Genomic DNA, 15648 nt, shown 5'->3' on the forward strand with positions numbered 1-15648 from the left:
ATATTGACTATAATTGGATTTGATTGGCACTAACTGCAATTACAGAAAATCTATTGCAGGGGGTGTGAACCTGGGAGGGACATTGCCTAGCAGGAGTGCACTTAATAGTATACTAGCATTTATGCACAGTCGTTGAGCTAGCCCAGGGGTAGGCAATTCCGGTCCTCGAGAGCCAGAGCCAGGTCAGCTTTTCAGGATATCACAATACATATGCGTGAGATAGATTTGCATCTCAAGGAGGCAGTGCATGCAAATCTATCTCATGGTGGAGATCCTGAAAACCTGACCTGCCTGTGGCTCGTCTTGAGGATGGGAATTGCCTACCCCTGAGCTTACATTGCCTATCCCTTGTCTGACACTCGTATTTAGGCACATAAATCCGAGTGTCAGACAAGGGCAATTGCACACGCAGTCCCAGCATCCTTTTGAGAGTAAATGTATGCGTAATTTAATATCTTAAAGATGGCATGAACCAGTTTAGTTTCTAGATATGAATATTGTATCTTGCATAGCCCACTGAGTCAGGCCTGAATGCCAGTGTAAGAAACTCAATGTTCATTTTATTCTGTATCTTTTTAAAAGTTAAGCTTCCTTGAGTTTCGTATAGATTTGGCTGCGTCTGGAGGAATATTGGATGATATATGTTTATGAACTGATGTCCTAATGGATTACAACTGGAGTCTCCTGGAATGTTAAAAGTATTCCAACGTCTAAGCAATTAGCTCATAGATTTTTTCCATTGTTCTGTAACTCAAGGATGTCTTTAAAGTGGGCTGCAAATATTTTGCATCAATGTTTGTCATCAACGTGTTCGTGCTGTCAACGGGCCACGAGTTTCAGACGTAGAGTACGCAGTAATATGTAAACATCTTGTTAAATAATGATGATCTCTAACTTTCCTCGTTATTAATGTTTGATAACATTTTGCCTTCCTTAGTCATGTTACCTTTGTAATATACTTAACAATTGATTTTTTTTTTTTTAAAAATAGTCTTTCTGAAATAAAAATACCTTGTATGTGCAACTTCATGTCACAGCTGGTGTAGTTTAAGGTTTGGACCGACCCGTTGAGAATGAAGCCCTGCTGTGAAAAGGCATCTTGGCATCCCAACCATTTCCTTGGGAGAAGATTACAGCCTCGAGTATGTTGAACTTTATTGCCGTGGGCCTCATGACAGTATTCTGAAACATGCATGGCATTTCAGCTAAAGAAACTCAGATGTGCTGAGACACGAGGGGGAGGAGGGACTGGCATTCTTGTCTCCATTAGTGCCTGCATAGTAAGATCCCCCAAATAATTATTCCTTTACTCACTGTAACAAAATTTCCAAATGATTTTGTGGAAAAGCTAGTAAATAGCATAACTGTCTTATTTACATCTGCATACAGGAAATAGGGGCTTCTAAAAACAAGGCCCTGTTGCATAAACAGTAGTTTGTTTCTTTTGTGGCGCCACCATGCAGACTGCCTTTATCCAGTGTTGCTTAACAGTTACTGAAAATTGGTATTGTTGTATCCTGTCAACCGCATCTTTCATCTCATAAGAACTATTGCAACATTGGTATCTATCCCAGTGTTTCCCAAGGCAGTCCTGAAGTACCCCCTCGCCAGTTAGATTTTCAGGATGTCTACAATGAATATGCATACAGTGGTGGTGGTGGTGTGTGCAAATCAATCTCATGCATATTCATTGCGGATATCTTGAAAACTTGCAAGGGGGAGGGGGTACTCCTGGACTGACTTGGGAAACACTGATCTGTCCTGTTTGCTGCAGAATTCCATTTTTTCTAATACATATGTTCGCCAATAGCACAATAGTTTGAGTAAAGATCTTCTGTGAGAGTATATATAACACAGACTTCAAAACAGAAGGTATACGATATTCAGAACCCCTCCTGACACTCTTCACAGCAACTCTTAGAATACTTAAAGATCCTTAGAAGTACCAGGCTTTATGTACTACTTCCTCACGAGGTCTACAAAACTTTCATCTATAACTTTAAAATAATATTTCCACCTTGAGTGTATAAATGGTTAAAGTACTTAGCTTAAAATTGTGGTCATGCTTTCAGGGACTTCTACCGCCAACATGTTTCACCCGAAGGGGTTATATCAAGGCTCATATCCTTTTATTAAGCTTGCCGCCACTGTAACCGACCACTGAAATATTAATTCAAAATGTTCAAAGAGTTGCTGTGAACTGTGTCAGGAAGGGTTCTGAATATCGTACACCTTCTGTTTTGAAGTGCATGCTACATTTATGACATAACTAACTGGTGAAAATAAAAGATAAAGAGGAATTAGGGTAGGAATGTCCAAAATGTCCTAATTTAGTTGGGAATGATTTGGGTTCATTGGAACTCAACCCATTTCTTTGTTTTTCCTTAAAACTTAGTTAGTAAATAAGCAATATGTTTCCCCTTTTAGTGGGCTTGTAAAGGATTGTTTTTTTGTATTGTTTGTTGTGTTGAAATCTTGTATGGAAACCCTTTTTTTCCTTGATATCTTTATGATAATGTAAATGTATTAAATCCAATAAAAAAAAAAAAGAAGAAAAGAACACAAAGGGTTCTCAAAAGACTAATGATAGCTCACAAAGGGGTGTCCGGACAAGATTCATCTAACGTCCGACACCCGAGTCTTTTTTTTTTTCTTTGGCTACTAATCTTGAGTATACGATTAGCGAGTAAGAACAATCATTTGGATTTCCATACATTGAAGCACAACTAACTGGTTTGCCAACCTGTGGATCCGCCTATGAAATTTCAGTGTCTCTTAAACCATTCTGAGCTTGAAACGTAAACGTCATAGAATAATAGGAATGGTAATGTGACACAGCCTCATTTGATGAGTTGAAAGAAATGAAGGGTTTTGCCTATTCATTAAAGTATTGCTAGGTAACTTTCAACTTTTTATTGTTTTGCATTGCACATAAGGCAATTTTCATTTATTTTCCAAAGAAAAAGAAGAAAATCTTTGTCACTGGTCATGAACACTGATAGTTTTCCTCCAGACTCATGCAAGTGGAAGAATGAAAGGATCAGATTCCCAGAGAGAGTATGGGAAAGATAAGAGGCTACAGGAACAATAATAGTCCAAAATGACACTGGGAACGACTATTTGGCTGTGTATTCATGATCTATGATATAGTTAGTGCTAAAAGTGACATACATTAAAAAAAAAAAACCAACACTAATTTCTATTGGCCAACTTTCCAGATGAAAAGAATGCATATGAAAACCATATACCCCTAATAAATGTTGTACTTGATCAGCTTATGAAGATATATCAGGGGACACCATGGATATTTTGGGGGGAGGGAGTTATTATTTCAGATCCTTGCATATGCATAAACTCCCAAAAAGTAGGTTGCTTTAGTTCCGGGTGAAAGTTCAGCTCCTATCTAACTTATTAGGTATTATGCATTTCATTTTCTAAGCTGTTAGTTGGGGACATTCCCAGCACTTTATCAATATGTACAGTATATTTCAGAGGAAAGGCGGGAAAGGGGAGATATGATAGAGACATTTAAATTCAATCACCAATCAAACTGTTATTGCAAAGTGGTGGTGAAGATACCCCATGAAAAACCATTTATACTCAGTGGAGAAAAAGCCTCGATTTATCAACAATATACGGACGGCAACCCAATGAGTTTTAAAGCCAGTCCTGCTCTGTATCATAGGCAAAAAAACTCCACAACTTTCAAATGTAATTTTTCAATATGGGAACAAAGCCACCACTGTGCACAGGGAGCCAAGAACAAAAAACAGTTCACTTATCTTCATAGATGTCACCAGGAACCAATCATGCTCCTTACAATGAGTAGATCTTCCTGCTATAGCTCTTCTCACGCTGGAAAAAGAAAAGGAACTGGGTGTAACCAACAAGGCTCTTGTTTCACCAATCAATGGCTGCGTCGGGGAAATTCACATTCCCTTCTGCTCCGTCCACACATGGCTCAGAATGGCGCTTGGATTTATACTTCCGGTTTCATGACATCAGTCTCATTAAACTTTATTCATTGGGACATTTCTTCAAAAATGACAAAACTAATAGAAGGCACAACACTCCACTTTCTGATTAAGTCCATTGGGCCAAATTGTTTTCAAAGAGAAAATAAATCGCTGTTCACTTTGATACAGCAATGTCTTCACATCACCACGACGAGCTGTAGGAGGAATTTGATCTAGGAGAGAATGTGAATTTCCCTGATGCAGCCATTGATTGGCGAAACAAGAGCCTTGTAGGTTACACTCAGTTCCTTTTCTTTTTCCAGCGTGAGAAGAGCTATAGCAGGAAGATCTACTCGTTGTAAAGAGCATGATTGGTTCCTGGTGACATCTATGAAGATAAGTGAACTAATCTAATCTAATCTAAACCTTAAGTTTATATATACCGCATCATCTCCATGAGAATGGAGCTCGACACGGTTTACAAGAACTTAAAATAGTGGGTAGAGAAGAAGAAAAAGGACTGTTTTGTTCTTGTTCTTGGCTCCCTGTGCACAGTGGTGGCTTTGTTCCCATTTTGAAAAATTACATTTGAAAAGTTGTGGAATTTTTTGCCTATGATACAGAGCAGGACTGGCTTTAAAACTCATTGAGTTGCCGTCCGTATATTGTTGATAAATTGAGGCTTTTTCTCCATTGAGTATAAATGGTTTTTCATGGGGTATCTTCACCACCACTTGGCTAATAATAGTTTGATTGGTGAATGAATTTATATTTTGTTATTGCAGTTTGTATTCTTGAGAGACATTTAAATACCTATGTGGCGTAAATGTGCTTGAGTCGAGTCTCAATTGAAAGGAAGCTCTAGAATGAGAGGGCATAGGATGAAGTTCAGAGGTGATAGGCTCAGGAGTAATGTAAGGAAATACTTTTTTTTTTTTTTTACAGAAAGGGTGGTAGATGCGTGGAACAGTCTTCTAAAAAAAGTGGTGGAGACGGAGACTGTCTGAATTAAAGAAGGCATGGGATAGGCATGTGTGATCTCTTAGAGAGAAGAGATAATGATTACTGCAGATGGACAGACTAGATGGGCCATTTGGCCTTTATCTGCCATCATGTTTCTATATTTCTAAGTTGGAAGAAAATTTCTTTAACATGCACTAACTTATGTGTTAACAGTTAATATTCGCTGAAGTCCTCCACATTAATTCTGTCATTTCATGCCCCCTTCTGTGTTAGACGTTTGGGACAAGTACATTGGATCTCTAAGGGAATGGCTTGGTTAGGCAGACATGATAGGCCATATGGTCTGTATTAGCCTTCATTTTTCTACAGGAATTACTTATGTTGTTGAAAGAGACTGAACTGAACTGTCAGTGCATGGTAATTCCTACATTAACAGCAAACAAAGCTTAGTAAGACAGCCCTGATACACTTTTGCATTATGGCGTGTCTTATTTATTTCAACCCCAACCCTTCAGGTTTGGAAAAGAAAGTTTAATTGATGGAAACAGTGACTGACCATGAAATAATGTAGATTTACAATGAATGGTCTATCCCAAGAGCAGTAACAATCTGGTTTATGGAGACAGGCTCGGTTTTAAACTGATTAATTCAAGCATGCATGTTGACTAGTTGGCGTGTTCTTTTAAGCATGCTGTATGTTAAGTGGGACATAGTTTTGTAGAGCAGGGACAGATATTTTCTATTTCTTGTATGGTGGTACAAGTTTTAAACAAAATATAGCCAAACTCCAGCAAAGTTTGTGATGGCACTTTTTTGTTGGTATCACAGTGGTATTTGTAAACATTTATATGGACATACTGTACATAAATCCTCCATTCCCTCAGTGTTATGGTGGTATTACATTACCAGAAGTGCTTTGGGTCCCCTAAAGTATGCAGAGTGCCACATTTGACATTATTTATAAAGTCTTATGGTTTCAGCCTCTAGAGGTTTGAATTCTGGGAGTCTGCAAAATGATATGTTTGATAGCTCTAAAAATATTCCAGTTTACAGAAATTTCTTTTTCAATGGATGGAACACATTAAGAGGACATAACAAGATCTGGTTTAAGAGGTTAAGCAGGTGCTTGCTTAGGTGCTATTTTGGAAAGACCCATAGGCCCAGATTCTCTATAGGGCACCGATATGGGCATGTGTCAATTACGCGATGGCGCTGTATAGAGAATCATACCTTTGCAAAAGATAGGCGCCAGGGTTTTACGGGTCTACAATTCCAGCACCTGTCTGCCATGAATCACACCTACATTGGTGTGATTCCAGCATTGATTTTTTAGGCGCCTTGAAACTCTTTTTAACTGAGTTTGGGTGCCTGCCAGCGCCTAAAAAATCAACGCTAGTTAGAGAATCCAGGCCATACTGTATGTCTATAAAATATTAGTAGAAACAGCAAAAATCTCTCGAGCAGATGTACAGTAAATATTCACACCTGGACTGTGCATGTACATATGCAATCTATCCCCCAAATTCTGTATATGGCACCTAAGGTTATCTGCATACATTGGTATATGTAGGTGATGTATTTGCACAACTTAATTGATTAATTGGCACTGATAATTGGAAAGTAACACCTCATAATTGATGCTAATTGTGGCTAATTAAAAGTTATACAACTCAGTGTGATTCTAAAAAAAAAAAAATATGTGCCATTTGCAATGCAAGAACTTGAAAAGGGAGCATGGCCAGGGGCAGATCTGGAACATTCCTAAAAGTTAACCGCATTGTTAAAGACTCGGCCCAATCTGTGTACAAATTAGGCACAGGCATTTAGACCTATCCTAAATTCCTGCGCCTGTTATGAATCATATATACTTTTTACATCAGTTAGGGCTCCTTTTATCAAGGCACGCTACGGGGGTTAGCGCGTCGGACATTTCATCACGCGCTAACCCCCGCAGAAAGCCTAAAAACTAACGCCTCGTCAATGGAGGCGTTAGCGAGTAGCGCGCTAACCGCCTACCGCACCTTGATGAAAGGACCCCACAGTATTTTATGTGTATAAATCAGCATTTTAGGTGTGAAAATTGTTTCTAAAATTAATTATTTTTTTTTTAAGTATGCGGATCTTTAACATAGCATCAGTATTAATGTTACTAACGGAACACTCGGTTTTGATATTCAGCACTGAATGCAGAAAGCTGCATGCATGCTCATGGGAAAAGGTTGTCCTAGGTCAGGGGTAGGGAACTCTGGTCCTCGAGAGCCATATTCCAGTCGGATTTTCAGGATTTCCTCAATGAATATGCATGAGATCTATTTGAATGCACTGCTTTCAATGCATATTCATTGGGGAAATCCTGAAAACCCGACTGGAATACGGCTCTCGACCGGAGTTCCCTACCCCTGTCCTAGGTTAATCCCCAGAATCTATATACTGCGACCAAAGTTGCATGTTCAGATCTGTGCGCATTGCCGATTTGCACATGCAACTTAATTGATTAACAAACCAGTACCAATAAGTAATTATTGTCCCTAATTGGTGTTGATTAGAATTTGCATCAGTGGTTCCCAAACCTGTCCTGGAGGACCCCCAGGCCAGTCGGGTTTTCAAGATAGCCCTAATGAATATGCATGACAGAGATTTGCATATATTGGAGATGCCAGGAATGCAGATCTGCTCCATGCATATTCATTAGGGCTGTCTTGAAAACCCGACTGGCCTGGGGGTCCTCCAGGACAGGTTTGGGAACCACTGATTTGCATGCACAACTTTCTGAGCAAATTCCATAAAGTGGTGCACAGAAATTCTACTCTGTGGATCTCAAAAGGGGGTGTAGCCAGGGGTGGGTCATGGGCATCACTGAAAGTCAGGTACACTGTTATAGAATATGTCCGATTCGTGCACAATTTAGGTGCAGGCAGTTATGCCTGGTTTTAATTGGCAGAAATGGCCGCACCCAGATGTTAGTCATGTGGACAAGCATTGCATATATTCTATAAACTGCACCTAACTCCGAAGGTGGTTTATAGAATAACGCTAAGTGCAAATGTTTTTAGATGATATTTATAGAATTTGGTCAAGTGGATAAAGCCATGTACCAATCTCCAATTTGCCATTCTAATGAAATTATCCGAAAAATTAGTCTTTGATCAACTCTCCGACTTTATCGAATCTTCGAATGCCCTTCACCCCAACCAAACAGGTTTTCGAAAACATCATAGTACAGAATACTCGATGATCGGTCTTATAACAAATATCCATTATTACCTCGACCATCACAAATCAGTCACCCTTTTCTCTTTAGACTTATCAGCCGCATTCGACACAATTGATCATGAACTTTTATTAAATCGGATGCAATCACTAGGCATAGGCGGTCAAGTTTTACAATGGTTAACTTCATTTTTATCTGACCGTACTTCCCGAGTCAAATTTAACGATGTTTTTTCTTCAAATTATTCCTCAACCTATGGGGTGCCGCAAGGATCAATATTATCTCCTCTCTTATTTAACATTTTCTTATCACCTCTTCTTACTATTTCTCAATCACTTGGCTTTACAACTTTCTCCTATGCAGATGATATACAACTCATACATCCCATTGACCCAGAAAAAGATGAAGAAATACAAGCCATTAACAAAAAACTAGAAATAATAAAAAACTGGTTAAATTGTAACAAACTGGCACTAAATATACAGAAATCTAAGACCATGCTTTTCACCTGGAAAGCAAACCTAATACCAATATCACCATTTATTCTAAACAACATCCCTATAGAATCTGTATCTAAACTGAAAATTCTCGGAGTAATAATTGACGTAGACCTATTATTTCACAGTCATATTAGCGAAATAGTTAGATCATGCTTCTATAGACTACGTCTTATTCGATCAATTTCCACCTTTCTTGATTCCAAATCTATCAATATTCTTATTCATTCTCTTATCATATCTAAATTAGATTATTGTAACTCCCTCTTCATTAATATAACCCAAAAAGAAAAAAGACGACTTCAGATAATTCAAAATACCGCAATAAAACTAATCCATAAAGCTAAAAAATATGATCACTTCACTCCACTACTGATTAAATCACATTGGCTACCCATTTCCCACCGTATTACTTTCAAAATTATACTCTTAGTACATAAAACACTGACTTTCAATGAACCACAATTTATTTCTAAAATGATCATTCCATATAACTCCATACGTTCTTTACGATCATCTACTTCGAACTTATTATCTATCCCCTCCTTAAAAATTATTGGCATAAGAAGAAACGACATATTTTCCGTTATGGAACTCATTACCAAATTACATAAGAATAGAAAAAGACTTACAAACGTTTAAAAGATTTTTAAAAACTTTTTTATTTCAAGATGCATTTGAACACATGATATAACACACATAATTTTTATACATTTTATTACAAATATTGGACCTTCCAAATCCCCTTGCTCCGTACTGTGTTTTCCCTTTCATGTAAATTTCAATAGATAAAAATGATGTAACTTTCCCCTTCTTTCCTGCCTAGTCATGTTATTCCTTGACCTCAAATGTATTGTATTGGCTGTTCCTTAAAATTTTTATACTGTTTTAAATTGTTTGTATTATGTCTAATCTGTCAAAATTATATGTGAAACCACTATCTGTGGCTTTTAGAGTGTACATCGCCTAGATATTTCGATAGGCGATTCATAAAATGCTAATAAACTTGAAACTTGAAACTACCTAACTTTATGCATATACATTCAAAGGTAGAGTTTTATCTGCACAAATCCTGTTGAATGTACTCATAAGGTTTTGTATGTGCATTATCTGCGTGTCAGCTTTTTGAATGTGTTTAAAATTTCAGCTGGGTTTTTGCAGGGTATATAGTAAGAATGTAGGGTGCCCAACTTGAAATGTACAACATGAAATATTAGAAATCAAATTCACACATGAATAAAAGGGAAAATAAATTAACATGTTTTGGAAGTCATAAAGAGCTTTGAATTTTAGCATGGTATATAATGCCAAATAATTGTGACAGTTTTCTTATTTTTTGTTAAGGATTGTTCGAGTTCAGAAGAATATAATATTGCTGCTCAATTGTTGCCTCTGACTACTGCATTTTATAGGGTAAGTGCATTCTTAATATTAATGAAAACCATTACCCATAGGAAGGGTGTAATTGCCACCACTGGGTATTATACAAATGTGTCTTTGATATCCAGTAAAATTTCAACATACAGCAGCATGCTGTCCATGACTAGGGCTATTGTAAAAACTGACTAACATGACAGGAAATTACTCCAAAACTGCTGGAATTTTTAAATTCACAGACAGTCGTTCAGTGATAGACACATATTTTGTGCGATTGAAAAAAACAATTTACAAGTGTTGTGCAGAATTTCCTTCTGTGGTTCTTATTTTCTTTCCTAATTTAAAATAATTAGGTCATAAATGGAATATGACTCACATGATGCAGCAGAATTCATCTGAGTACTGCATGCATAAAAATAAAGCAGTGGTGTCCAGGTTCATAGACAACCCCGCGAAAGACAAAGGTGCGCGCCGACAACTGAGCGCAAGATGGAGGCGCACACCAAAGAAAATTACAGTTTTTAGGGGCTCCAACGGGGGGGTTTTGTTGGGGTAGTAGAGATCCACTTGAGAGAAGTATATTGGTGTTGGAGTTACTTTACAGCAAGCCATGAAGTACTGGTTCAAGGAACCAAAGTGAAGACGAAGCTAGTTGGAATTCAGCTGCTGATAAAGACTAAGACAGAAGTCTGCAAGTCTACAGGAGCCTTGATGTTAGTTGCCATTGGATGTTTCCATTTGGAAAGAAATACTGAGAGATTCTCAGGAGTTTTCTGACTTTGATTATGACAGTGTGAACTGTATTAGGATGCTATACCTTGGTTTTTATAAACATATATGCTGTTGAATCTGACAATAAAGTCAGCAATAAAATCCACTTAAATTAACATCCACTCTTGACTGAACATTCGATTTCTTGGCGTGCCTGTGAGACCATATGGATTCATGGTATGAGTTCCACAGAGGAAATTCCTGGGGGTATCTTCTTTCCCCTTTCAAGATACTGATAACAAGAAATAAGGTATCCCAAGGTTACATTTTTAGTAGACTCACTGTTTCTTTTATATTTCTTACAGGGAAATGGGTTAATTCAATTTAGTACAGATGTCATGAAGCATTTTTCAAACTGCTTTATCATTACTTGGCACTGTTTTGAAAACTACCCGACACTGTTCAGGAAAGAAGAGTATCATGAAATGTTTGCAGATTTCTTTTACATATCCTACAGTCTGTAAAACATTGTTTGAAAATGTGTGTTTTCTGCTAAAGTAATCTAATCCACAAGGTTCCAACTCACGACTTCAGTGCACTGTAACTATCAGTGAAAGTCAGCTCATTTTAATTACAAATCTGAATTTTAGTTTAATAGTATTCTATGAGTTCTTGTGACATTGCATATGTAACAGATGTGGATTTCATAATTTTTCCCATTAATCAGAGAAGTCAGACCTTCTGAATAATGGTCAATTTGGATTTCAGACACATCACTCAACGCAATTATTATTGATGTCAACCTTAGATTTGATCTATAGGGGGGCTTGATTAGGGTAAATCATTTTTTATGGTTTTCTTGGATGTCTCTACTGCTTTTGACACAATTGTGCATCAGATTCTTTTATGGAGATTACAGGAATTAGGCATTGGAGGTACAGTATTACAATGGTTTGCCTCCTATTTTGGGGGGAGAATGTTTCGTGTGGAGATGGGGACAACTCATTCGGAATGGGTGCTGTTGACCTGTGGAGTACCCCAGGGATCGGTACTATCAGCTGTATTGTTTAATATTTATCTGCTCCCATAATGTCGAGAGCTGCAGGCTCTTGGGGGTTAGCTATAAGTTGTACGCCAATGACATTCAGTTCCTGGTGCCGGTCAAGAATTCAATGCAAGACACGATTAAATGGTTAGAAAACTGTTTTGGTGTAATCAAAGAGTGGATGGATACTAATCATTTGAAACTGAATACAAGTAAAACTGAAATACCCGTCGCCAGAATCAAGTAGAGTTATTAGATAATACAGTTGTTCCAGTTTATAATGAATGCAAATACTTGGGGGTGATTTAAGGACATAAGAACATAAGAAATGCCTCTGCTGGGTCAGACCAGAGGTCCATTGTGCCCAGCAGTCTGCTCACGCGGTGGCCCAACAGGTCCAGGACCTGTGCAGTAATTTTCTATCTATACCCCTCTATCCCCTTTTCCAGTAGGAAATTGTCCAGTCCTTTCTTAAACCCCTGTAAGAACATAAGAAGTTGCCCCCGCTGAGTCAGATCAGAGGTCCATCTCGCTCAGCGGTCCACTCCCGCGGCGGCCCATCAGGCCCATTGCCCAAACAGTGGACCCTGATTAATTTTGTAACTTACCTCTAATCCTATCCCTATAATATACCTCTACTCTTATCTGTATGCCTCAATCCCTTTGTCCTCCAAGTACCTATCCAAAGCTTCTTTGAACCCCTGTAGCGTGCTCCTGTTTATCACATCCTCTGGTAGTGCGTTCCATGTATCCACCACCCTCTATGTGAAAAAGAACTTCCTGGCGTTTGTTCTAAACCTCTCCCCTTTCAATTTCTCTGAGTGCCCCCTTGTACTTGTTGATCCCCATAATTTGAAAAATCTGTCCCTGTCTATTTTTTCTATACCCTTCATGATCTTGAAGGTTTCTATCATGTCTCCTCTAAGTCTCCGCTTTTCCAGGGAGAAAAGCCCTAGCTTTTTCAGTCTGTCAGTATATGAGAGGTCCTCCATGCCCTTTATTAGCTTAGTTGCTCTTCTTTGGACTCTCTCAAGTACCTCCATGTCCTTCTTGAGGTATGGTGACCAGAAATGAACACAGTACTCCAGGTGCGGGCGCACCATAGCACGATACAGAGGCAAGATGACTTCCTTCGTCCTGGTCGTGATACCCTTCTTAATGATACCCAACATTTTGTTTGCTTTCCTTGAGGCTGTTGCACACTGCGCCGACGCCTTCAATGTTGTGTCTACCATCACTCCCAGGTCTCTTTCAAGGTCGCTCACCCCTAGCGCTGATCCCCCCATTTTGTAAGTGAACATCGGGTTTTTTCCCCTGTACTGTACTCTGCCCTATCACGTCCTCTGGAAGCGCATTCCAGGTGTCCACCACACGTTGGGTAAAAGAGAACTTCCTAGTATTCGTTTTGAATCTGTCTCCTATCAACTTTTCCGATTGCCCTCTTGTTCTTTTATTATTCGAAAGTTTGAAGAATCTGTCCTTCTCTACTCTCTCTATGCCTTTCATGATCTTATAAGTCTCTATCATTCTACTTTTTCTTTTAAGCCACAGATAAGAGCAGTGGTGTCTAAAGCCTTTTTCAAACTTCAGCTGTTTCATAAGTGAAGAGATTTTTTGCCCTTGCAGGACTTTCGTACAGTGATAACTGAAATTTTTATTCCTACAATTCATTATTGTAACACCCTTTACTTAGGTTTACCGAAAAATGTAATTTGAGCATTACAATTGATACAGAAAGCAGGGCTTCAAGATTTGACCATATTACACCAATCTTGGTTAAACTTCACTGGTTACCAGTAGCTGCTCGAATTGAGTTTAAAGTACATTGTACGATTTACAAGTTAAGACAGAGTAAACAGCCAGCAAAGATGAGTAATCTTTTTTTTTTTTTTTTTTTTTTATGACCAGGCCGAATGGTATTACCCAGGCACCTTTATTTTCCATAAAATAACAACACGACATGCTTACAGCATACAGCATACATTCCATTAAAATCCATGGCCAGGGGCCTTTTCAAACTTCCTGGTCATTCCTTGGGTCCTCCCTAGACTCCGTCTCCTCCAGGTCTTCTCAAGTCCTTCGTCCGACCCTCCATTGGCCCTCTCCATCTTTGGCAACTTCCAGTGCCATTACCGGTCACTCCGCCAGTTGCCACCATCTCAGCCAGTCCCTCTGCCAGACACTCCTTAGATCTTGGCCAATGCTCCCAGGGCCTCTCAGGCTGCTTCCCAAGGAGTCTTTGAACAGCTCTTAATGCCATCACCAATCTCTCACTGACCAGCCACGTGACCCCATCAGCCTTGGACTCTGCCAGCTCTTCCAGCTGCCTCTTGTGGGGCCACTGCCAGGCCCTCACTCCCTGGCCTCTTGGATCCCCACCACCTAGATCCTTCTTCACTGGTCCCAATGCCGGTTGTCAAGTGTAAAGGGATGATACAATTATTCTATGCAGCCATGCATTTGCATTGTACTTGCTCGATGAGTAATCTTTTTTGTCAATATTTGCCTAGTCGTACATTGCGCTCCAGTGAACAGCACTTCTTAGAGATCCCACCTTTGAAGCAGAAAAGACTAGTGTGTCACCATCACTCAATGATTGCAGTGCAGGGCACCCAGTGGTGGAACGCCTTGCCGCTTGAAGTCAGAGGCATCATCTTTATTAAATTTTCGGAAATTGATCAAAACAGTATTGTTTGAATGACATTACTCGTGCAAATGAGAATGATGAATAGGCGGTTTTGCTGGTTTTATATATGAAATTCATTAGAATTATTGGTTATGTCTAATGTTATTGGATTGTAATTGTCTGTGTTTGCAATATGTTTCTTTGTTTATTAAGATTTGATATACCACTCTCGCATGTCGCTGACTAAGTGGTTTACAATGAAACAATTGATTAAAGAAAGGAACTTCACTAAATATAGGAAAGATACGTATATTCTAACAAGCATTCAAAATACTGGTTAATTATAAATTAAAAAGATTAAGAAATTAAAATTAATTAATAAAAAAATTAATAATAAAATAAATTAAATTAACTCCAGTCAGATGCCAGGAAAGTATGGCAGGCAAACAGTAACTTAGAAGACAGTCAGGTCTCAAGCAGACTCCCCGATATCCAATGCACCCTCGTCTGACACCAAGTCCAGCCAACTCCAGCATCCGATCCTCCACTTTCGGTCCCAACCAGCTGTTTTCTCTCCTATCTCTGCCACCCGAATTGAATCCTGGTCGAGCTGTGGTAGAAGGTGACTTCTTAGAAGCACCGCCTCCGAGCTCACTCTGATTCACCGTCCTCTTCCCAACCAACTTGACTCCAGTGGCGAAAAATCTTGTTGTTCAGGGCTTCTTGAATTGGGGAGAGAAAATCTGCAGCAGAAGAGGAGAGAGCCGCCGCTGCCCGTGAAGAGGAGCTCTATGCAAAAGATGCTGCCGTTTGAGGTGAACCATGCTCCAGCGGGAGCCCGCTCTACCTTTAGCCTGCCGATGTTGCTGTCTCTCCGCCCTCCAATTTCCTTCCTTTCTCTGGCCGAATCTCCACTTCCATCTCAGTGGCATCAATCTCCCCACCGCTGACCCCCTCAGACATGGCGCGGCTATCAGGCACTGTGTAGTCCCACCGGTGGCATAAAGGAGCCAGCCGAGCAGCAGGCCCTTCAACCGTTGGACCGGAGCCAACGGTCAAACCAGAGAGTTTAGTGATGTGATTTAAATTTAGAGATTTAAAAATAATAATGGAGGCCCCAGACCAAAGGAACAAAGTCAAAAATAAACTATAAAACAGAAGGTCAAAAAAACTAAATAAAATATAAGCAAAGCAAAACAAAAGCAAAAATTAAAAAAAGCGGGGTGAGGGAGACAGTACAGCTGATGACCTAATAATAAATA

General features: G+C 39.2%; 1 protein-coding gene across 2 annotated transcripts in view; it reads left to right on the plus strand.

Annotated features, from left to right (window-relative positions):
- SBF2 (SET binding factor 2) overlaps positions 1-15648 on the plus strand; it is a 571734-nt gene that overhangs the window by 326572 nt on the left and 229514 nt on the right. For both annotated transcript variants that reach the window (XM_033928005.1, XM_033928006.1), the window contains exon 17: positions 9972-10040. In XM_033928005.1, the coding sequence (XP_033783896.1) occupies positions 9972-10040 (69 nt within the window). The remainder of the gene's footprint in view (positions 1-9971; positions 10041-15648) is intronic.

The sequence above is a fragment of the Geotrypetes seraphini genome, chromosome 19, assembly GCF_902459505.1.
Source record: "Geotrypetes seraphini chromosome 19, aGeoSer1.1, whole genome shotgun sequence".
Lineage (NCBI taxonomy): Eukaryota > Metazoa > Chordata > Amphibia > Gymnophiona > Dermophiidae > Geotrypetes > Geotrypetes seraphini.